Below are 25,792 nucleotides of genomic sequence, written 5' to 3' on the forward strand. Positions count from 1 at the left end.
CATCCACTCGCCATGTACAAAGTATGCATGCGCTTAACGTGGTAGTATAACGAATTGAAAACGCTGTAATCTTCGGCACGGCCGTCTATTCCACAAATGAAAGAGAAGTTAGGGCTACGACCATGTATATTTTTTCAATTTGTTTTTTAACAAAAGGCTGTTTTTTTATTTATCATGTGTTTTATAAGTTATTGTGTTGGTGTTACAAGTTCATAAGTTGTGTGATTTTATACTGTGTTGAAATAAATTAACGAAATGTTCAGTCTCCTTGCTGGTTGTTCCGACACATTCAGAAACATTACAGCTTTTGCCGTTAGCATTGTCATTAACAGGCAGCTTGCTTCATGTGTGCGCTTGTAAAATTTATATTTTAAAGGCTCATTATTACGGTTTTGTATTTCTGTGTAATGTAGCACAGTGTTAACAATGTTACTTATAACATTCTTTCTCAGCCCTGGAACTCAAACCATTTTCTGATGCTCCCCAAAAAATGTATTTAAATAATTAAATTAATGTCATAAACGTGCAACGACTAGTCAACTAATGGCTTGAACTAACGACGACTAGTCGACTAGGAAAATCTTTGGTCGGGGGCAGCCCTAATTTATAGTGATTTTGAGGACACCTAATTGGCTTCTCTATGCTCAAAATCAGGCCTTTTTATCTGAGTATATTTTTGTAGTATACAGTATATATTGTGTGTCTTTACTCTCTCAAGGAGGTTAGGTGGAGGTCTTTCTGAATAGGATAACAGTACAGAGTAGAGAGAAAGGGGCCAGTGGCTGCAGAATTGCACTAGGTAACACCCATGTATCTCCCCTTCTCTTCCTGCCCACCCACCAGCCCAAAAAATACACTTCAGCAGGAAGGGAGTGAAGTTGGGGGGACGTGACATGCCGTCTGGTGGTTCCTGTCCCAGTAGAGACACTGTGCTGGTTTCCTCCTTTAGCGGTGTGGGGGGTGGGGGGGGGGGCTTCTAAAAGGAATGGAGAGTGCCACTCATTTTCAATGGGACCAGGCCCTCTTCCCTCGCTGGATGTACATCTTGAGCAGGGGCGTGCCGTGTCCTGAGGAAAGGGGGTTGGATGATATAGGTCAATCTGAGTTGTCCTTTGTTTGTCAGACAGACACTGATTGTACATCTGTGCTTGGTTGGCTGAATGTGTTTTCATTTCCTCATCTGTTGTGTAAGTACATGTTTGCCCTCTGGTATCAGCGCTGAAGCTATTTTTTTAATGGACAGACTGAATTTAAGGAACATAAAGAACAGTGCCTGGGGTATTTTGAGTTTATATTTACAATTCAAAAAATGAGTGACAATGGCAATAAATGGGTTTCTGAGAAATTCTAATGCACAGCAATAATGCACATTTTTGCTGAAAGGATCCTTTATATTTTGTATTTTATTTTGTGTGCTATTTTCTACTCTGCTTAGAAGACAGCATCTGGGATATTGCCAGTTTTATAATGATTCTAAGTGCCACAGATTACACTGTGCATTTGAACCTTGGAGAATGACTGCCTGTTATTGCTGTTTTAGATGGCAGGCTTATACTGTAGTATTATTTTAATGTATGAGTACTATAAATGTGTGTGTGTGTGTTTGTGTGTGTATATATATGTGTGTATATATATATATATATATATATACACACACACACACATATATATGTATAATGCAAATATTTTGAAATGGGTTTCCTTCAAAAATGTGAAGTGAGGGATGTGGTGTATGGTATAATCATTTTTTCCTAGGGCTTTTATGTTTCGTTCATGTCTCCAGGTCGATGGTGCAATCAATATTATTCAATATTGTTTGCAGTAAATTAATGTCAGAATATAATTAGATATGATTTCTTTCGATTTAAAAATGCTAAATAAATCTACTGCAGCTCATTGCAAGTTTCTTAGGCTGTTCCGGTTTTCCTCTTTGGGTAAGCATGTTCCCATACTGTGTCTAACAGTCAGCCTCTCTGAATAATAAAAAACAGTGATACCCCAACAGGCAATAACAGTAAAATGTGTTGTTCGCTCCTGGTAAAAAAAAGTGCTTGGGTTAGTGGCTTGCTTTTGTGGTCTGTGGTTTCTTTCTCCTTGGAATAATGAATACATTTTGAAATATCTCTGGCTAATGCGTAGTGAAGTAATTAAATATTGTGTTTTACCCTTTCAATATTATCAAAAGAATTCAGAGCTGAAAGCAAGCCTTTGTCCATTGCCCATAGTCAGAATGACATGCTATCCATTAGCTTTATAAAATGTGTAGCTAGTGACTATCACATTGCCTCTGTGCTCATTACAATAATTCCAGTGGCATCATCCCTGGTTGTGTGTGAATTTTAATCCTAATGTGTTTAAAATTTTAAAAAAGTGTAGAAGAGAAACAATATGAATGTATGACTCAAGAATATAGCTGTGTCGTAGAATGGCTTTCTGCACTGTATTAGTTTTTAAAAAATGACTGCTGTTTTTTCCCAGTTCAACATAGAAACTGGGCAGCTCAGTCAGGAAGCTGCGTTCAGAGCACACCGGTATTCACTCACTTTAACCTGTTGAGTCTCTACATCTTGGCTGTTCTTCATCCATTTGTTTCTGACCTAGCCATTTTGTCATTTGTTCTGGCTTGAGAGGACTGTGAGCATAAATCTTGAAGATTACAAAATGAATACTTTTGATATCACAAACAGGCAGTAAAACACCCTTTTCTCAAGCCCTCCTTAATTGGCGGTGAAGGTCATCATGGTCCATAGTGTATTCACCCCAATGCAAAAGAATTATGGATGTGTACTCCATACCAAACTACACTATTTCTCAAGAAAGAAGAGCTCATTAGCACTCAGCTTGACTAAAACAAATGTACATAATGGCCCTGATATGTCTCAGGTGTGTATTAATGTGTTTAACTGATTATTGTTACTGAAACTGGGCTGTGTTACTGACTGACCTTGTAAACCCTGCATGTATCAGCCAATGACAGGTGACAGTCTTTTTAGAACAGTCTTAGAGAAAGAAATTTCTCTAAGTGCATATACCTCTGAACAACAATAATGGGGGTTCATGCCACTGGTAATGCTGAAAGGTTTAAGGTAGTAGGTTTAAGGTTCTTGGGTCTATCGTTTGTACAGTTTACAAGACTATGGGACTGAAGCAGCAACATTGTTGTTCTGGAGTGCTGTGGTTGACCAGTTTAGGCTCATTGGACAGACATCTCTGAAAAGGGTACCAGGTGGGTTGTAGTCATATGGGATGCTCTATCTCTCTTAGTATTGTCTGGCCTTGAACCCTTGCCTGAAGCCTCTAGAACAGAAAATAAATAATAACCAGAATAAAGTTTCTCAATAAGGAGTTGGGCCACCAGAACAGCTTCAATGTGCCTTGGCATAGATTCTCTGAAGTCTCCGGAACTCTACTGGAAAAATGGAACACCATTCTTCCAAAAGATATTCCCTCATTTGATGTTTTGATGATGGTGGTGGAGACCACTGTCTAACATGTTGGTCCAAAATCTCCCATAGGTGTTCTGTTGGGATGAGGTCTGGTGACTGCGAAATGTTTCATCATAGGAAAAAAGATCACTCAGAAAAGCTTTGTATAGATTTGCAGCGACGTTTCCCTCTAAGTGGACCCAAACCATGCTCAGAAAATTCCCGCCACAGCATAACACAGCCACTGGACTCCCTCACTGTTTGGGTCAAGCATTCTGGCCTGTGCCGTTCTATTGATGTATGCCACACATGCCCTCTCCTACTTGTCAAGAATATGGTGAAGGAGGACTCATCTGACCATATCACTTTTTTCCACATCTCTGTAGACCAGTGCCTATGGTTTTTGCATTGCTGAACTGTCAAATGTGCATTTGTCTTTGTAATGAGGGGTTTATGCACTGCAACCCTACTATAGTATCCTTCTCTATGTTGTTGTTGACGGACTGTTCCTGCTGACACAGTCTGATCACATCCTGCAATGACATTCTCAGTCACCTGAGGAAGAACTGCTTTTCTGTTTTCCCTTACATATCACACTAATGTGCGAGCATCACGATCATCGAATGTGTGCTTTTGACCATAATTTCGAACCCTATTTACTGATGTCTTTCCCATAGATCTAAGTGCAGATGTCACTTCAGTCAGTGTGCCTATTGAAACACTTGCCAGTTTAGCAGTCTTTGTGACTGAAACTCCTGACATTCATGCCCCAATAATTAACCCTCTTTCAAAGTCACTTAGATCTTTTCCTCTTGCCATCTTGATCTAAAATTGAGGTCAACTGGGCCTTCTCAGCATTTGTATACATGCCACAGGGCATGATAGGGTGTTAATTTCTTAATTGTATTATGCAGTACAACTGTTTGGAAGCATCTGCATTTGTTATGGTTCTCCACTAATTTATTCAAGTTTTTTCTTTAATTTGTCACCTGTCTGTGTAAATATGTAAATATAAAGGGCAGAAAAGGGTATGCATACCACACAAGCAAGGGTGTGCACAAGGCCTGGCTAAAGTTGCCCGAGCAACAGCCCATTTGCCCTCTTTGGCTGAACTGCCCCTCTGGAGGAAAATAAAATAAAATTTAAAAAATAATAATAATAGTTTTATTTTTTCTGTTGTGGCTGTGTCACGCCATTTTTTATTTGGGTTGCAAAAATGGTCCAGGTGAGGCAATGACATTCTAAAACAGCTGTTATATCCATTGTGATGTAGTTATCGTTTCGTTACAGCGTCAGTTTCTGTTGCGATAAAGATTCTAAGACAACTCAGCAATTTCTCTGTTTTAACAGGTTATTTTCCAGCCTGAAATGCAATCGTATTAGTAAACGGCTACACATGTGATCTAACTTTCAAGTAGTTGGCTACCTCCCTGGATATGAAGTAAACGTTTTTACCAATAAATAATAATAATAAATGCAATTTTATCCACCAAAATAGCTATACAAAAAAATTGTAGTAGACGTCAGAAGGAAATGTCACTGACTAAAAAATAAAAGAAAGTTGGCTCTCTCGCTTTTCCAGCGGAATAAACACCCTGAAGTGAAGTACAACATTACCTACTGACATAGATAAGATCACTGTGAGGTTGCTTTCGATTGAGGATTTCAGCTGCATACTCCCGTATTACTGAAAATGCTGTAGAGGTGGCTAGCTATAAGTGCGGCGTATGAGTGCTGTGCGTTGTGTTGATGGTAGCATAGCGCTGGCTAGCGCTAGAAGCTAGCTAATTGTTAAATAGTCTGCTTAGCTACACCACTATATCAATACATATTATATGTATTGATATAGTGGTGTAGATTTCGGGGGGGACACAGGGGATATGTCCCCCTCAATATTTAGAACACGTGCATTTGTCCCCCCCCAATAAAAACATGAAAGAAGCATTTCCACCATAAATTGATGCAGAAAAGGCACAAATCGGTGCATACAAACACCAGAATGCAGGAAATTAAGTGTTTGACGCTCAAAATTTCCTGGGGGAGGACCCCCGGACCCCATGCTTAATGTGTCCCTCCCAAAGTTCAAACGAAACCAACACCACTGTGTATATAAATATACATATATATATATATAGGTGGGGGGAGGGGGGTGCCCTTTTTTCAGGTTAGAGCAACAGCCCCTCAAAATGTCTGTGCACGTCCCTGCACCCAAGAGTGGTATCTCTAGAGGATGGGTTGTCCAGCCCTTGCAGGAATTGGACCTGGCACGTCACTGATGAGCCTCAGGGCACCCAGATGGCCACATCCACCAGGAAAAGGGAGTTGGGGATAGTGGGGGACTCAGTAATTAATGGGGTAGACAGCACAGTCTGTTCGCGTAAAACAAGGAATCTCATATGGTGTGTTGCCTGCCTGGAGCCCAAATAGAAGATCTCCTGGAGCATGCAGACAGGGGATTCAGTGGTTATGGTTCATGTAGGGGGCAATGACATAGGTAAGGGTAGGTCTGAGACTTTGTAGGACAAATTTGTGGAGTTAGTGGAAAAGATTAGGAGCAGAACCTATTTACCAGTTTTTTCTGGAGTACTAATAAAGGAGTAAACTATACGATACAATCAGGTCCATAAGTATTTGGACAGTGACACAATTTTCATAATTTTGGCTCTGTTCGCCACCACAATGGATTTGAAATGAAACAATCATGATTTAAGTGTACACTTTCAGCTTTAATTTTAGGGTTTTGCCAAAAATATTGTATGAACAATGTAGGCATTACAACCATTTTTATACATAGCCCCCCAAATTTTAGGGGCTCAAAAGTAATTGGACAAACTAACATAATCATAAATTACATTGTCATTTTTAATACTTGGTTGCAAATCCTTTGCAGTCAATGACTGCCTGAAGTCTTGAACCCATAGTCATCACCAGACGCTGGGTTTCTTCTGTGGTGATGCTCTGCCAGTACTGCAGCTGTCTTCAGTTCCTGCTTGTTCTTGGGGCATTTTGCCTTCAGTTTTGCCTTCAGCAAGTGAAATGCGTGCTCAAATGGATTCAGGTCAGGTGATTGACTTGGCTATTGCAGAATATTTCACTTCTTTGCCTTAAAAAAGTCTTGGATTGCTTTCGCAATGCTTTGGGTCATTGTCCATCTGCACTGTGAAGTGCCGTCCAATGAGCTTTGGAGCATTTGGCTGAATTTGAGCAGATAATACAGCCCTATACAGTTCAGTCACATAATCAATAAATACAAGGGAACCAGTTCCAGTGGCAGCCATACATGCGCATGCCATAACACTACCTCCACCATGCTTCACAGATGAGGTGGTATGCTTTGGATAACGAGCAGTTCCTTCCCTTCTCCATACTCTTCTCTTCCCATAATTTTGGTACAAGTTGACCTTTGTTTCATCTGTCCATAGGATGTTGTATCAGAACTGTACAGGCTTTTTTAGATGTTTTTTGGCAAACTCTAATCTGATCTTCCTGTTTTTGAGGCTTACCAATGGTTTACATCTTGTGGTAAACCCTCTGTATTTACTCTGGTGAAGTCTTCTCATTATTGTTGACTTTGACACAGATACGCCTACCTCCTGGAGGGTGTTCTTGATCTGGCCAACTGTTGTGAAGGGGTTTTTCTTCACCAGGGAAAGTATTCTTCTGTCATCCACCACAGTTGTTTTCCCTGGTCTTCCGGGCCTTTTGGTGTTCCTGAGCTCACCAGTGCATGAGAATGTACCAAATAGTTGAGCTGGCCACATCTAATGTTTTTGCTATCTCTCTGATGGGTTTTTTTTCAGCCTAATGATGGCTTGCTTCACCGACAGTGACAGCTCTTTGGATTTCATATTGAGAGTTAACAGCAACAGATTCCAAATGCAAATGCCACTCTTGAAATCTATTCTAGACCTTTTATCTGCTTACTTGTAAAAGAAATAATGAGGGAATAACACACATCTGGCCATGGAACAGCTGAGCAGCCAATTGTCCAATTAGCATTAAAAAGGGGGGGGACCATATATAAAAAGTGCTGTAATTCCTACACTGTTCACCCGATTTGGATGTAAGTACCTTCAAATTAAAGCTGAAGGTCTGCACTTTGAGCTCATATTCATTAATTTCAACTCCAATATGCAGTGATAGACAGCTAAAATAACAATAACTTTGTCAATGTCCAAATATTTATGGACCTGACTGTATATAGACAGGACAGTAATACGATTATGATTGCTTATTAGAATATTCAAACGTTTCTTTCATTGCTGGAGTAGGAAAATGAAAATCCAGGAGGATGTCAAGTGCAAGAATAAAGAAGGAGACTTGCTTTATTAGAATAAGGATTTTTCTGATGCCTAATTAGTTCATTCAACTTAGAGTTTTACCAGAGAGGAGGTTACTAACAGGCGGGAAGGCATATTCAATACTCGGAATGTCAGATATTGAAATAGGGGATAAAGAAGTACTAGATAAATTATAAGACAAATTTCACAGGAATCAGTGCTGGGACCACTGCTCTCCCTCATTTATATAAATAACCGTGACAGACACATTTAAAGTACAATCATCCAATTTACAGATGAAACAAAACAGGGAGGTTTCACTAACAAGTTGGAATGTGCTGAAGTAAGAAGAAGATTTGAACAGAATCCTTAAGTGGGCAGAAACTCTGCAAATTAAATTCAATATCGCTCAGTGTAGTTCTACAGTACATGTGGGAACTAAAAACATAAGGCAGTATTGAGTATAAATCCATGGAAGTTATCTCATACAATAACATTGTGAAATCACACTTAGAGTTTTGTGTGCAGTTCTGGAGACCGTACTACAAGAAAGATATAGGGCTCTATCTTACACCCGGCGCAAAGCGGCACCAAGCACAACGCAAGTGTCTTTGCTAGTTTCAGTTCGACGCAGTTGTCATTTTCCCATCCAGCGCCCACGTTGTTTAAATAGCAAATGTACTTGCGCACATCTGAGCGTCCATGGGCGTGTTGGTCTTAAATGAAGTGTGGTCAGGCGCATTGTTGGCGCATTGCTGCCTTGAGGCAGTGGAATCGCGATTGCGTGATTGACTAACAAAAACCTGGTCTTAAGTCAATGGCGCAGTATTTTACTGTTATTTTAAGGGCGCATTATTATGATAGTAATATGTACCTACATAGGCGGGTGCACAACGCACAATATTTAAAAAAAAATACATGTCATAATGGTTAGTCATAATATTGGTAATATAATATTAATATTATATATATTAACATAATATTCATAATGTAATATTTGGTGGAATCCCGCTGTTGCCGTAGATGGTACACATTTTGGTCACTCTTGCTATGTTTGATTTGCTAGTTAGGATTGCTTCCTCTTGATGAGTTAAAGGTGAAAAATATGTCCTCTACGGTGTGGCTATAATTTTGTGATTTACAGCCTTAAACCAAAATTTAAAAATGGCATAGGTCACATTATGAGAGTTCAAAAAATATTGCTTTAATCAATTTCAATCTGTTACATCTACAGTATATAAAGAGTATGATCCTGTTTTTGGAGATCGATTCATCTCCACTTTATAGCAGCGTGGGTGCGCAGAGATGATTTCATCCTAGATTTGTTGTAAAGAATGTTGTAAAGCGCTTGTCTCTGAGTTTTGTAATGCACTTGTTGTAAGTCGCTCTGGATAAGAGCGTCTGCTAAGAACCTATAATGTAATGTAATGTAGATTTACTAATCAAATCCTAATTCACATTTGTGAAACAAAATAAAACTTAATTAATAAGACTAATTGATGAGATAATTTGATACACATCAAATTATCCTGGATTGTTTAAGCGATGTACGTGAAATAGGGCCCTGGTCAGTCTCATTATTTGCCTCATTTCCGGCATGCTGTGGGGAAATTTATAACACATTAGATACACTACATTTCCAAAAGTACATGGACACCTGAACATCACATCCACATGTACTTGTTGAACATCTCATTCCAAAACCATGGGCATCAATATGGAGCTGGAGCCCCCTTTGCTGCTGTAACAGCCTCCACTCTTCTGGGTAGGCTATCCAGTAGATTTTGTGCCTAAGGCCTGGCTTGCAGTCGGCATTCCAATTGATCCCAAAGGCGTTGATCCCAAAGGCGCTTGCTTGCTGGACGGTTTCGTGTTTGTTTTTCATAAACATGGCTTTAGACATTTTTCGGTGGAAGTTTAGCTCTTGGACAAGTGATAAATTATAGGAAACACTGCTTTAGACCTACTTCAGGGAAACTGTTTATTTTTTACTTTCATATTTTTGTCATTTACTTTTTATATTTTACCTTTCCATTATTCTCCAAGTTAATGGTGGTCTTCAATCTGGGGCTCCATCACAAGATCCCTGGGATCAGGAGCTATGCTTCTTTGTTTCTTGTGGGGTGGGGTTCTGTGTAGATATTTAGATTGTGGTTTAGACTGATATTTAATGTATTGTCTTGTGCCAGAAGCATCGACACGTAAACAGCTGAATATGAAAACAGCAAGGCTCCAGGAGTGATGTAGACATAGTCTACAATCAATATACTGTTTTTCAACATTATCATTTCATTGCTCACCTCTATGACTTTGTTGAATTGGTTAGCCAGTTTAAATTGGTGAGTTTTTACCAGATGATATGAATAAGTATAATCACTATCTGTAACAAATCCGTGACAAAGGAGCACTAGTGTTAAGTATAAAGAATTGATAGCTATTTTGTAATTATATAACTGAACATTTACAGCCTGATCCATTGGGTGGTGGTAATGTATGGTGCCTTGATCTTCCAACTGCATGAGATTTTTATATAAATCTTGTCCACTAAAAGTGCACATCAGTCTTCAATGTAAATATCACTTAAGGGTTTTAATAATTGACGTAGCTCTCATTGCCTTTCGGGACCCCGGGAGCCTCTGCGCTCTCTTCTCCATTCCAGTTGTATAGTGGTGTGATGCCTGCACTCAGTGGACCGCGATGATTGGAATACAGCAATCGCCTAGCAACTGCTGCGTGAGGGAAGTCTGGCTCCCGCCTCGCGAATCACATACGACCCCGCGTTCAGCTTTAATGCAGCTAGGACATGAACTGGAGCTGAGACTTAAGCACCGTGCACCTTGGAGAATAGTCGCCGTACGCTGTCTCGCACTGTCTTCTGAAATGTTCCTGTGGGCTACAGGTACGATCCGCATATCTGGAGGGTGGTAGAAGGAGTGCGCACATATCGGGATATGTTATCCCGTCTGTCAATTTGCATGGGGTGCTGATACCTCTCCACTCCCGGGTGAGTCTTGCTCGTTTTTCTTAAGATTGTCAATCTCCTGTTTAGCTACTTCTGAAAAGCAGAAACTTATTTACCGCTATGCTAATGCGCTGAAAATGTACGAACAGTTGAGTTTTCAAAGCATAGCCTACTTATTTAAACCTTTATGAAACGTATTTAGATACTGTTGAAAACTGTTGAAAATAAATATCACAACACAAAAGACGTCTGAAATCAGGAAGTATGGGCTGGCTTGGCAGTTACTGAGGAGCCACCTGTAGCCTATATATTGACCCTTATGTAATCGTAGATAAATTATTCGGCATATGTAGGCTACAATATTGTGCATCCACGTGTGAAGTACAATCCAGATTTAAATATGCTCACGCATTTGTTTATTAGCCTATCTATTTTAAACAGATTTTCACATTTTTATCTATGGGTTTTGCATTATAGAATTGACTTTTTGTTATTCCTTATAAAGCAAATATAGGCCTAACCTACATTTTAAAAAAAATGTTTATATTGATGGTAATAATCGGCAGAATTAATATGTGTGGAGGTAGGTGTTCTGTCAATTGACATGGATGAGATGATATTCACATTTTTGGCCTTATTTATGTTATAACTTTTTCATGATCACATTTCAATTTTGAGGTGAAATTGGTGGAATTAAGTATTTCATAGATTTACCAAGAATTATATTTAGTGTTGTTTCTCCATCTCATTTGCTGTTCTACAGCAGCAGAAGTTGGCTACTCAATGGGGTTTGGACCATACTTTCCAAGATGTTTGACTAAAGGAATTTAAAGGTTATTAGAAGCTACTTTTCTGTTATGAAAGTTTCATGAAGTCTTCTTTTTGTTATTTTTAGCCAAATGACTGATGACTGGTGACTGATGACCCGCATCAAAATTCAATTTACTTCACACTGAAATATGGTGTTCTCTTGGTGTAACGCCTAAGGCTAGGTGGGGGTCATTTTGTGCCTGTGTGTACTCAGTCGTGAAAAAAGTAGATGACTGAGTCTCTCATACTTCCCCCCCCATGGAGTGGAGATAGCCATGTGTCATAATAAAATTGGATAAAGCCTGCTCTGCCATCCTGGGATGAGAACATCATTAGTAGAGAGTTCATAGTTCATAGGCTTTGAATTGCAGGAAGAAAACTTGGACATTGTTCACCAGTACTATTGAATGTTCAAATTTGAACAGAAATTGAATAAATACACTGGCCTATGTGAATGTATACAGCAGAAGACACAATGTTGTAGCCTATACTTTTGTGTAGTACCATGGTCGCAGTAGTGGTTGAGGCTTTTACAGCAAATAGGACATCACACTTTTTTTAAAAACAAGCCAAAACTGATGTATGCCATTTCTTTTGGTTTAAACTGTACCATTTTAATATCTTGCTTATGTCTTAATTTCAGTCATTAGAACAGAGTATCCACTTGAACAGTGTCTCAGATTGTAAACCTCTCAGACTGCTGTCATGATGGGATGACAAGCAAAAGATTGCATCATCCCAGTTTGGTGGCACAATTGGTTTGATATCTTTATTTATTTCAGGCAAAAACCATTACACACAGCAATTGGTTGCCTAAAAATGTTACGGCTTTAAGGACTTAAAACTCATTAGTTGCACCTGTACAGGATTCTTGCTGAGAACAATTAGTTGCATTCATGTAGCTGAAAATGCATTGTGGGATACTCACTGAGAGAGTTGTTGGTGGTATTGGGAAGTATATCCAACAATTATTTCCAACATGATTACTGTCAGACTGGTTGTTCACAAATAAATAATGTGACAGAATTCAGTTAGGATTCAAATTATTTCCATTACATTATTACATTACATGCATTTGGCAGACGCCCTTATCCAGAGCGACGTACAACAAAGTGTATAACCGTAATCAGGGACAAGTGTGTTGAAAATCCTAGAGGGAAGTATAACCATAACCAGGGACGAGTGTGTTGAAAACCCTAGAGGGAAGTACAGTTCCAAGTGCAGGGAGCGACCGCGTAGTTTAACCCTGTAGGTTAATCTCATTTCCAGCATTTGAGACATTAAATTATTACTTAGATCACCATTTTTATAAGACATGTGATATTATAAAATAACTTGTTTCATACATCTAAACATATCACATGCTTCCAAATAGGTTATAATCCCAACTGAATCATGTACCTGAAGGAATACACCTTAAGGAGTACTGTAAGTATAATAGGAGGGGCTTGTGCGTGAAAGCTGGTTACATTTCAAAGCATGACAGGAGACGTTAACCAGATTTACAGTACAAAGCCAGACAACTGTCGCTTGTTTGCCTCTGCAATCTGATCACCCCCAGACTACTTAAAAAAAGAGAACCATCATGGGCTAAGGTCTATCTGATTGTTTGGTGCCCTGGGCTGGGATATGTGGCTGTGGAGATGTCTGATGTCATCCAGATCCTGCCTTTCACTCAGCCTGGTAATCTTCTCATCTGTTGGAAAAGCCAATCTAATTTAGAGTAATTGTTGGTTACAGGCTGCAGGCCCCCCACTCCCATCCACTCCCTCTTGAAACAACAGCCCTGCTTAGCCTGGGCAACCCAATGATGAGGTCGTCTTCCATGATGCTGTGCAACTGTAGGTGTTTCGGACCTTAATGACATGCTGATATGCCTGTCTTGTTCTGGCACTTCAGAGTTCTGCAATTACTCCTGAGGGCATTCAGGGTTTGTTATTTAGTGGTACTTCTTTTTTATTTTTTCCATGTGTAAAATTAGCATTTTCTGGGGGACTGTGTTCAAATTTAACAAGGAACTGGGAGCAATGGGGTCCATTCTGAAAATTGTGAAATTTCTCCATTGACACTTGAGCAAATGCAATGTTTCCACTGCTAAGTGGAATATGATTGTGATTCACGTTTTATATTTAAATAAAAAGCACTCTTGTTCAAAGAACCACATTTATTTTCAGCAGATTTAGGCTGCCATAAAAAGTAAATACAAAATACAAAAAAAGTTTAATTAAATAATGAAAAATAAATAGTTTGCTCTTGCTTTGAGGAAAGCTCAGCACAAACATTTACTAACAAAATACTGTTTCAGTAGCGCTCTGGGGATGAACTGAAGGAGAGCTGAAGGAGAGTTTCTCTGTGAACCCACATCTAATAGAAATAGAGTACAACTATTATGCCTCCGTGATGGCACAGCCGTGGCTGGAGGCATTATGTTTTCGGGTTGTCCGTCCGTCTGTCCGTCCGTCCATTATTCCGTCCCGATTCTTGTGAATGCGATATCTCAGGAACGCCTTGAGGGAATATCTTCAATTTTGGCACAAACGTCCACTTGGACTCAAGGATGAACAGATTAGATTTTGGTGGTCAAAGGTCAAGGTCACTGTGACCTCACAAAACACGTTTTGGCCATAACTCAATAATTCATACGCTAATTATGACAAAGTTTCACACAAATGTCTAATAGGATAAAATGATGAAGTGATGACATTTTATATCCAAACGGTCAAACAGAGCACTGGCTACTGGTTGGCGGAGGCATACAGCTGGTGGTATTTCTAGTCTATCTTGCCATGCATTACTTGGATGTTTACTGTTTTCAGTTCAGTGCCATAAAATGAGCATTAGCATATTCTAGGGATTATGATTGCGACTGGAGACATAAAATTGGTGCATTCTTTATGCCATGCTGCAGTAAATTCTTTGCCATATTCGATGTACTTCCTCACTTGTATGAAATTGTTTTTGTGCAGTGGTTACTGTACTTACTTTGGAGTGTTCGCTCCGTGCCACTGTACTGTCATACATTTGCTGCAGTCTGCCCTGCTACAGTATACTGGGCTGTACAGGCGTGTTGATGCATACATATTATGTAACCAGCAACGTAGATGTTAGCGCAGCAGGTTCTGGCAGTTGATTACAATTCTTCGCATTTCACTCAGCTGCTTATAGATTTTATCATTGTACGTTGTTAGATATTAGGGATGCATGATATTGGATTTTTGCCGATATTCGATATGCTGATATTTTCAAACTCATTTTGGCTGATTGCTGATACATACATCTTTTTTTATTTCACTGAAGAGAAAACCAAGTCTCTCCTGTACTAGAATTAGCCTATTACTCTTATTGTGATGGCCTACTTGTTGTAGATACAGACATAAAACATTTCCTTTGATTCTACCCTAAATGTATCCTTTTACAAATGTAGACATTCACTCATGAAAAATAAGGAAATCATTTCAACTTGGACTAGATGTAAAATATGCCACATTTATTTTTTAAGTAACATTTTCAAATAAAAATGTAAATCTCATCCTACTTGAACAGGTTTGTATGATGCTTCCCTGAGACACTCCTGACAAAGTAGTTGACATAGTGCAGAAAAACACATTGTTCTCAAGTGCACAAAATAAAAGCAGCTGTAGTCCTGTAGACCTAAAACTTCAGTCCTTAGGACCCACTTTAGAGTATAATGAAGAAGGCTGAAAAAAACTTCAGCTGACTAGTAGGCCTATTGCTTCTACTTAAAACTGTAAAAACTTAAAACCAAGCTACATATGCCCTTTTCTGTGAGCCACAAAGAGCACTATAACAGCCCGGTGACAGACAAACAGTGAGATCTCTAGTGCAAAAAATAAAAGATTTAGCTAATCCTTAACTTGAACTTTAGTCCTTGCCATCCTTTTGAGTCCAATTAACGAGGCTGACAAAAAACCTAAGCTGACTGGTAGGCTGGTCTATAGCTGACAGTGCAATAACGATTTTTTTCGAAATCAATAAATACGCAACCCGAATCATGAGAAATGCTATATGCTATGCCCCAAACACCTCATTGCGAAAGAAGACAACAGCTGATATAGCAGAATAATAATCGAGACAGTCACACTATTCATTCGGCTACTTTACCCAGTCCAAAAATATTATATGATGATAAAGATTCTAAAAATAGCCTACATTAGTGTATGATTTAAGGCTTATGCCTACCTGTGATGCGGTTTCGATTATGGCTTGCTCTTCAAACACGACATTCTCCTCCAAAATTTCTTCATACATGTCCAGCAGTGATCCTGTTTGGGTCTTCTTCTCTGGGGGATCCTCCGTGCTGGCATCTCCATTGCCGCCCATTTCATCCAAGAATTTAAGCAGCAGGTCGCGAGCACTCCTCTTCTTGTCCACGTCAAAGTACCAGTCTTTGTATCGGGCATCAAGCATGGTTGCAACGGAATGAAGTGCCTCACATTGCACACCGTTGAAGCGATCACTGACAGTAGGGTACTTTTGACTGTCTGCACGCATCTGTCTGTGTCACTGGGCCTGCCAGACATGCATGTCAGTGTCACAACAGTGGGGATCACCTCAGCAGCAGAGGCCTCTGCAGAACTAATCTCTCTGGTCAGCTGCTCAAAGGGGGCGAGAAGTGTGATCATATTTTCTAGAATTCCCCATTGATTTGCCGTCAAAGTTGCAGGGAGCTCAAAATCAGCGACATGTGCACCTAGTGCCCTCTTCTGCTCGACCAAGCTTTGCATAATATAAAATGTTGAATTCCATCTGGTCATGACATCTTGTTGAAGTCGTTTGATCGGCATCCTGAGCACCTTCTGTACACCTTGTAGGCGAGTGTTTGAAAGGCCCCTCTATTCTCCTTCCCACGGCCACAACATCCGCGATGCTGCGCTGAGACAGGACACCTTCATGCACAACCAGTTTCAGCGTGTGTGCCATGCATGCTAGACTTGGCACACCGAACTCCATCATTGCTTTTGCCTTGTTGCGCGCATTGTCACGTAGCACTACATGCACCCTTTCTTTTGCTATTTTCCATTTCCCAAACATACTATCAAAAGCGGATGCAATTGCAGCTGCTGTGTGAGAACCTGAGCACTCCTGCGAGTGTAGGACAGCCTTTTTAAGGATGAAGTCCTCGTCAATCCACTGGGCAGCGAGGCTCAACATGCTGACAGGGCTTACACTCAATATGCAGATGACGTGGTAAAGCTAATATGAGTGGCATCAGTGAGGCGCTTCTCTATGTGATTGGAGACAACGCTTTGCAGTTCAGGTAAGGCCACATCTGAAAAGTAACGACGGCTAGGCATAGCATACCGTGGCTCTAAGTACATCATCAGCCTGAGGAAGCCCACATCTTCCACCACGCTGAAAGGCTGGTTATCAAAAGCAATGAATTCAATGATTTTGTTGTTAAGGGCTGTCACCTTTGGGTGGTCGCTACTATATTTCTTAGCTTTGTGAAACCTTTGACATGTTTTCGCTGGCGCCGCTTTTTCTTGCTTACTTTTCAGAAACTCTTCGTGGTGTTCAGGATGATGGCTCTTCAGATGCATTATTAAATTTGTAGTGTTAAAGGAGTGTGGTTTTACCCCTCCTCGCATCACTGGTGCTTTACAAGCATTGCAAATAGCAATTTTGTTATCCGTTTCAGGTACTATGAAATACTTCCATGCAGCTGACATGCTGGCGCTGTCACGACAAATTTCATCCCCCCTACAAATTTCATCCCCCTATTCCCTTCTGGGGTTATGTTTCCAGCTACGTTCCTTGATGAGTAAGTTAGCGTCAACTTGACAACCTTGCCTGCGTGGTTGCCAAGTGTTCTCAGCTGGTTGCTAAAGACAGTGAGAGATCACTATCCAGCTGGCTAGCTAGGAAAAGAAGCTATTATTATATAAGACTAAGAGAAGCACTCTCCAGCTAGCTAGCTAGTGATCTGTACATCTGGCTGTCTCACTGGCTATCTATGTATTTCTCTTGCTAGCTAGGTAGCGATCTATGAATCTCGCTAGAGAGAGCCTTTTCTTAATTATTGTATTTACTGTTTCACCTAATTTACACATGACATTACACAAGCTAACATACACAAATACCACTCACACACAAAGTTGTATTCTGTTCATATGTTTATTGTTTGTTGTACTCATGTTTTTGCGATATGTATATATATATAGGCCTATACGTCATTCCAATAAAGCTTATTTGAATTTGAATCTTCTGGCAGAGAGATCTGACTAATCAGCGTAATGTAATGGCGCAGCGTAAACCTGGAAGGGAATAGGGGAGATGAAATTTGTTGGGGCTTATAATAAACATTTAGCGTCTTTGCGTGCGCATAGTTACCACGTCACCTTATCAGCCAGGCACATCGGCAGAAATTTTCATATCTGCCGATGCCGATAATTAACTTCTTAAGTTTTTATCAGCCGATACCGATGTCGTGCCGATATCATCGTGCATCCCTATTATATTTCGTTGTTGAGTTGGATTTCAGAATGATATCAATGACTGAGGTGATGTGATCGAGAACCATCATAAAAATAAGGTCATAAAGTTAAATAATAAATAAGCCATTCAGTCCATCTTGGCTTGTCATTTACTTACAAACTGGAGAGTATGCAGCACTGGACTTTGTTCATCCCTTTTATCCATTAAAAAAACTATATCAAATCCCCTCTTAGTTTCCTTTTGATAAACTTGACGGGATTACGTCTTATGCCTTTCCTTGTAACATTTTATATACAGTATCATACCAGGAACCAATTTAGTTGCCCTTCTTTGTACTTTTTTCTGAGCTTATTTTTTCTGAGCTTCTTTCTTGTTGAGCAATGCCCAGAATTGCACATCATACTTTTAAGTGTGGCATTGTTCAAGATGACATGACATGTATAACATGTTGAATATAAGTTTTGACTTAGAGATGGATATGTTTTCTTTTATCACAACATTCTGTTGGTCTGTTTCTACTGCTACAACACAATACCTACACCCTGATTAACTACTACGCACAAATCTTTCAAAATGAGCACATTCAAATTTTGTTCTCCAGTAAAATGATCCTGTCTTTAATTTTTATTATTAACACATAGAATATGACTTTTGCTATATTGAATATTATTGGGAAGTTTTCCACCCACTTCTGGTTTCTAAAATTTTCTTTGATTTCTATTTGTAACATTACTGCCATTTAGCAGGCACTCTTATCCAGAGTGACTTAACGTTCAAACAAAAGTGCAAGGATCTGAAGCTGGAACCGGGCGGTAATTCCGGTTTACACCGTTCTTTTGTTTAGAGACAGTCAGAGAGAGAGTGTTTTCCCCAATGCATTATATAAATAAACAAAAAAGCTCCTATCACCCTCATAGTATCCAGGTAAAAATGATAAAACAAAGACAAAATAAACCAAACAAAAAAGACAGGTTTTCAGCAAGATCTTTTGTCATCTCTCTCTCTCTCTCTCTACTCTCTCTGTGTGGTGAGAGTTCCCAGTCTCAGATGCCTACTGTAAAAAGAAGCCCATATTTAAATCCTGGACTGATTTGTAATGCAATCCAGGTGTGTGTGTTAGCAGGCGTGGTCCTCAGATTGCCCTGATTCCTTCTCACAAACTGAGCCCTGTCACATACCCAAATGAGCATTAAGCTGCATTATATGAACAAGAGCAAAGGACTTCAAGTTTTGAAAATGAAAAAGAAGTTAAACCTAGTCTGTGTCATTAGATGGCCAAATTATTTGCTATTCTGACTGCTGTGGAAAGCTCATTCCACCATTGGGGATTCAGAACTTACAGGAACAGGAGGTTGCTGAACCGAAAGGTCACACCTACTTTGCACACAGGTTACTGAGGTCCTCCACCCAATTGCTGCTTTCTGTTCCTTGGTCTTGGATACAGCTGAAGGGTGATAGGGTCTTTTCTGTGACCGCCTTGAGACTGTGGAACAAACTGCTTCTTTTCATAAGGTCAGCACCTGCCATAAACATTTTAAAATCTCTTCTCTCTTTTTTCCCTTGCTTTTAATTCCAAATGAGATCTGTCCTTGTTCTTTGTTTTTGTATTCTTGTGTATTATTATTTTCTCTTGTTTTGAACATCTATGTATTTACTACTTGTACAGTGCTTTGGTTGATGGTAGTCATTTTAAATTAGATGCTGGCATCTAAAAACAGCATTGTCTTAAATTATTGCTTTCATCAGTCACTGATTCAAGGTGCACTACTGTAACATCTACAGTCAGTGGGTTTACATGATGTTTGAAAAAGTCGATTTATTGTTTTATTCCGGCTAAAACTGGACTTTTAAAAATCATGTAAACATTGTAGTCCGAGTAAAATTGCACAAATTCGATTTTTTCAGAGTCGGACTAACATACCTAGATAATGCGGATGGGGGTCGATTTACTACGCCCTATATACACTTCAATAGGCCAAAAATTGACAGAAAAATTGACTATAATCGAATGTTTTTCACATTTACTGTTCGATTGAGCAAGTATTACATTACATTACAGGCATTTGGCAGACGCTCTTATCCAGAGCGACGTACAACAAAGTGTACAACCATAACCAGGAACAAGTATGACGAAAACCCTAGAGAGAAGTACCGGTCCAAGTGCAGGGAACAACCGCATAGTTCAACTTGGACCCTGAAGGTTAACCTGATTAACACTAACAACGAGAACAGCAACAACGCAGTCTATGGAAAAATACAAGCAGTAGTTAAGACAGGTGCATTAACTAAGTCACCTACGAAACAGCTACCTAGTTACAACCCTAAGCTTACGGTCATTTAAGAGATTACAGGGAGGTAGGGAGGGATGGGGAGAGGTGCAGCCTGAAGAGGTGAGTCTTCAGTCGTCGCTTGAAATGGGTCAGTGTCTCAGCTGTTCTGACCTCCATGGGGAGGTCATTCCACCATCGTGGGGCCAGAACAGACAGGAGACGTGTTCTGGAAGCGCAGGTGCGAAGAGGGGGAGGTGCCAGGCGTCCTGAGGTAGCAGAACGGAGGGATCTGGCTGGCATGTAGGGTTTGAATATCTTGTGGAGGTATGCTGGGGCTGATCCCTTGACTGCCTGGTATGCTAAGTACCATTCAAAGTACATTTTTATGGGTTAGTGCTGTCCGATTGTGCTAGCTATTTCACAATAACCTTGTACGGTGATCAATAAAGGCTATCAGCACAGTACCACTTAATTATTGTCACTTCTATCACCACTGCAACATAGGGGCGACATAGCTCAGGAGGTAAGAGCGGTTATCTGGCAGTCGGAGGGTTGCCGGTTCGATCCCCCACCCTCGGTGTGTCGAAGTGTCCCTGAGCAAGACACCTAACCCCTAACCAATGGCAGGAATTAGTTCATTATTCAGATTTGACAAAAAGCAAAAGCTGACATTTTGTCATTTATGTAGTCCTACATATATAAAGTGTGGTCAAACAGTAATGAGAAATAGTGTGGTTCTTTCCGGTGCACTGCAAGATTCTCAGTGCTGCACTCAGACCAGCTTTGGACATTCGCTTCAATTCAGAACTGATGCAGATCCTCTTGACCTACATGTAAACGTGGCCAAAATTATGAGATTTAAATTGAAATGTTACGTCACAGTAGTGCACAGCTGCAGTCATATTCCATGTTAATTGCACTTCCTGTGTGTGTGTGTGTGTGTGTGGGGAAGGGTGGGGGGTTGCAGCCTTTTGGAAAAACGAATGTAGGAATTTGCCCTGCAGAATTGATATTATAATGTTCTCACAATATTCACACAACCTTGCCTCTTTGTAATTTTCCTGATAAACTTTTCTGAGCCGATATTTTTTGTCTAAGTTATGGGTGTGGTGGGGGTTAAGCCCATTCAGGGATTTACTGTCAGGCTGACAGAAGTTAACACTGATTTGTTGCTGATGTTTGTGCATGCTGCCATGTGTGGACCTTCTCAGTCAAATCTGTGGGCATAATCTGGTGTAATCCCCATGCAGTTTTAGAAACCACAGATTGGAGGGGCTTTGTCCTGCCAGTGTGATTCCAGTAGTCTTGCACACCGGCACCCTGCCTCGAACAATGAAACGTTTTAAAGGTTTGCAAATTCAATATCAAATCACTGATGGCAGAGAATCTTCTACAGATATTCCGTTATGCAGAAAGTTAACCGCATTGACACTCTTAAGACAATTCCCCCATTGCCAAAATAGATGAAAGTAGATGAAACTATTTTTCTACAAGGCTCATGTTTTCCATCAGGGGCTCAGCCTAGGATATGGGCCTCCATTACCCACCTCCAACACTATTTTCTTAGAAAGTCGGCATTCAGAACCCTTTATTTGTGGGTATCCATCATAAATATTGGAATTACTTTGAATCCGTTTGAAGTCCTCTCTAAATGGGGCTCAGATCATAAAGCGGTTGAGTGCCTTTTCATACCAGCTGTGAGACTCAGCTGTGTAATTACATAACCCTGAGTTGAGTTGATTAAGAGAAAAAGTGAGAGAGCATCCTTACAATGAGTAAAAAAGATACAGGCAAATGAAACGACTATCAAAACAAGTTCTACTATTTATAGGGGGAAAAGGAAGCGTTCATTGAAGCTCTTTATCTTTTGATGATCAAAGTTATTGTGGAGATGTGTATTGGTCTGTAGCACTCATTCACTTTTGTTTTCTTGTAGAAATACCGTCAGTGCATGGCCGGTCTCCTTGCCCCCCCTTATGGTGTTATGGAAAGTGGACCAAGCAGTGACAGTGAGTATTGGGCTCTCCTTTCACTCACTCATTTTCTTATTCAAAACAACTTAAAGCACCACGTAAGAAAAATTTTAACCAATTGATTTTTTTTGTGATTGACTACTACCTATGCAGGTTTTACATTAGTTCATGTACAGAACACTGGAGTACAGTGCCTTTGTTCTGACAAAAGTATATCTGACTTTGTGCACCCACAGTTTTCAGAGTGATATAATCTGGGAATCTGCAAATAAATTTTAAAAAGAAGCATTTTTGTTGATAAGACTGCTATTGCACAGACATGGTTTGTGATGTCTTATAAATGTGCTTGTTTTCTGTGGTGCTGTCCCTAAACTGTGATTACATTTTTATTACGCCTCCCCAAAATGACCTTTTAAAGAAATCAAGACACATTTATGTGTCTGCTTAAATTTACTTTATTATGATTTTGTTCCAATTATTTGTGCAACAGTAGCAGTAGAGATAAAAATGTTGAGTGATGATTCAGGTGTGGAAGTGATAGTAAATATTGTGGGAGAAGCCATTTATAAGATCAAAGCCAATCTGTCATATCACAGGCAGAGAGTTTGTTCATCAGACGGGTTTACTCACCAGATGTACGTATTGTACAGCTGGTTTCAGTGAACCCATATATACTAGAAACAAGTTATAAACTTGATTAATAAATGAACGTGTTACTCATAGAGCTGGTTTCTGTAACTCCTATTGCATACATTTTTAAAAGAATTAAAGTGCCCCTTGCAGTTGAGTTGCCTGTGGTTGGATTCTTTTGTTTGACTTTGGCAGGTTTTTCAATGATTTTGTTTGTTTCATGTTTGAATTATACGTCAGAGAATAAATTTTCTCTGTGATGCATCTATAATGGAAATAGTTGATTTTGAAGACTGAAAGTCATTGGGCCTCATTCTCAAAACTTTTCTTAAGTTACTCTTTATATACTTTTGTTCTTAAAAATGTTCCTACGGAAAACCCATATGGGACTCACAACACATGTGCAGACCATTGTTTTTGTGCATATTCCAGATGTATGAGATGATGACTGCTGACTGTTTGTAAATCTTGTGCGCAATCCTGTTCATGTTATTAGCATATAGAAACAGCCATGAACAACAGATTTTAAAAAATGAATGCCAAAATGTTCAAGGAAACGTTCTTACACATAGGCTAGTTTACACACAGTTTATGATCAAATGTGAGCGCACGCATGTTTTTGGAATGAAGCCCATTGACTAAATATTTATGAACTAATAAATATGTTGAGCTTTTATTAAACTTTCCCCAGGAATGCCAGACAAAGCGAATATGAGCAACCTCACCTTAGGTTCTATGCCAAAAAACCTGAACAAGGTAAGCCTTCCTCTATAAATTAATAATGAGGCTTCTTTTACAAACTGCATTAGTGTCTGACTTCCCATTTGTAAGCTGGCAACAGAAAGTGCTATTTATTCCAGAATAATCTTAAAGTAATTCCAGGATTCAAATTCAAAACATTAAAATGCAATTTTGTTTCATAGCAACAAAGTGATATGGGGAAAATCACTGTTGTTGACTGAAGAGCTCTGTGTAATTCAGTGTAATCCAGAGGTTCGTTTCTGTTCATTCATTTTATGTCAGATATTATCCCATCCTGAGTTTCAGTTTACTTATTCATACCATGAACCTGCAGTGTGAACTGTAAAGTTTACAGTCACCAAGTTTTGCAAGCGACATACCAGTGGCATTGTTGAAGTAAGAAGCAATTCATCAAAAGTGACGTAAATCTTAAACACTCAACTCTGTGAGATGTGTCTGTTATGTAATTTTGTTAGGATGGCTGGTCACAAAGTTTCTCGCAGAGGAATGTTGCTGATACTTATCTGCTCACTGCTGACGTGGGGACTAATGTGTTCACATGCACTTTGGTTACGAGCTGTCTTTAGGCAGGTGAGAAATGTAGACTCTTTTTTAAATCGGGCTAAATTTAAACAAGACATCAGGAAGATCCTGCTTCCGCTCGTGAGGACATTTTTAGTAGTTCCTGTCCCACCTCACTGTGGCCAGTTCCTGACCTCGGCAGAGATAAAAAATTTTTTTTAAAAACAGTCCTGTTTCCCAGTATTTTTCTGCTGTTTTTCTGATGTAAGGATTTGTGTGTTGTTTTGGAAGTGCATCTTATGATAAGCAAAGGTCTAGCCAAGGCACATTGTTATTGTTAAAAGTTATTTCAATGGCACAATCTATGACTTTGATGCTTTTTTTTTACTGACCTTTAGGACAGATTTAGTTTTTTCCAAATTTTTTTATTCTTTCCAAATTTTTGCCAAATGTTTGCTTGGGGATTTACATAGAATACTTGTTAAAAATACTGGAAGATGAGGAAAAACTGAGGCAATCAAGGATGCCTTTTCAATAGAAAAAACATTGTAGTGAAATAGTATTGTTTAAAGGCAGTCTATGCAGAATCTTTTACTTGGAAATATTATAAAATAACCATGCTAAGGCATATCTATGATTCACTGGCAATCTATCTTTGTGCACCTTTTACATGTATGTGTTATTCTGTGTTCGGGACGTTTATAGGCGTGGTGCTCTTTTCTGTATGGGGAGGGGTGGGCATGGCTACAGAGCCTGAGGTTTGGGATCAGATTCCAGAAGTTCTTGTTGCTTGTTAGCTGCTATAATGAGGGATACTAAGAAGCCTAGATACAGCAAAGCAAAAAGACAAGCTGACAAGGCTTGTTCAATAACTATAGGCAACCTTGGAATTGCTTTTCCTCGGTGGAGCCAGCTTAAGTTTGCCAAGGGGATGAAAAGCGAGGCAGAGTTTTCCGTTGGACCGGTAAGTAACATTACTTTCAGCTAGCTAGTTACATTAGGCAGCTAGATTCCCAAGGTTGGGCGGCTTTTGTATCGAATTCTCCCATCAAGATGTATTCCCCCCCTTATGGGAACTGCTGTTACTGTTTATAGTTGCAACTTATCTAGCTTGGTAATTCACCAGCATTTATTTTAATTGAGAACTGAATTGGTATAGTATGCATGCTACAGTATCTAGCTACATTTAGGCAACTTTACTAACAAAGTTTCAAACAAAGACTCCTGTCCTCATCAGGGTTCACTGATAATAAAACGCAGCATAACTGCCTAGGCATCAGTAGTTCACCTGCATTTATTTCAATCAGGGGAACTGAATTTGATACAGCATGCATGCTATCTAGCTATGTTTAGGCAGCTTTACTAACAAAGCTAACAAAGTTGCAAACAAAAACTCTCGTCCTCATCAGGGTTCACTGATGATAAAACACAGCATGTTGTTACATGTTGCCCCATCCCTGCACTTCTTGGTAAATTGTATTTGTCCTAATACTCTAGCTTAATCTTCTGCCTAGTTTGGCTTTGCAGATGTTAGACCAGGATAGTGTTCATTGTTCTCAGCTAGAAATAGCTGTACAAAATAAGTAATTGTACCTTACTGAACCCGTGTTCAGCAGTTGTCTACGATCATGAAAATGCACTTCTTGTACGTCGCTTTGGATAAAAGCGTCTGCCAAATGAATGTAATGTAATGTAATGTAGCATAACTTCCTTGGCATCAGTA

The 25,792-nt window shown here is 39.6% G+C and overlaps 1 protein-coding gene across 7 annotated transcripts in view; it reads left to right on the forward strand.

Moving 5' to 3' along the window:
* Positions 1-25,792, forward strand: part of rapgef4 (Rap guanine nucleotide exchange factor (GEF) 4) — a 133,343-nt gene that overhangs the window by 43,251 nt on the left and 64,300 nt on the right. For 5 of the 7 annotated variants that reach the window (XR_004764421.1, XM_035409630.1, XM_035409627.1 and 2 more), the window contains exons 5-6: positions 22,140-22,212; positions 23,498-23,562. Coding sequence is in view for 6 of the 7 variants with exons in the window: in XM_035409630.1 (XP_035265521.1) it covers positions 22,140-22,212; positions 23,498-23,562 (138 nt within the window). In the remaining variant the exon portion in view is untranslated. The other 2 variants (XM_035409629.1, XM_035409628.1) reach the window with 2 other exon arrangements.

This window comes from Anguilla anguilla, chromosome 3 (genome assembly GCF_013347855.1).
Source record: "Anguilla anguilla isolate fAngAng1 chromosome 3, fAngAng1.pri, whole genome shotgun sequence".
Classification (NCBI taxonomy): domain Eukaryota; kingdom Metazoa; phylum Chordata; class Actinopteri; order Anguilliformes; family Anguillidae; genus Anguilla; species Anguilla anguilla.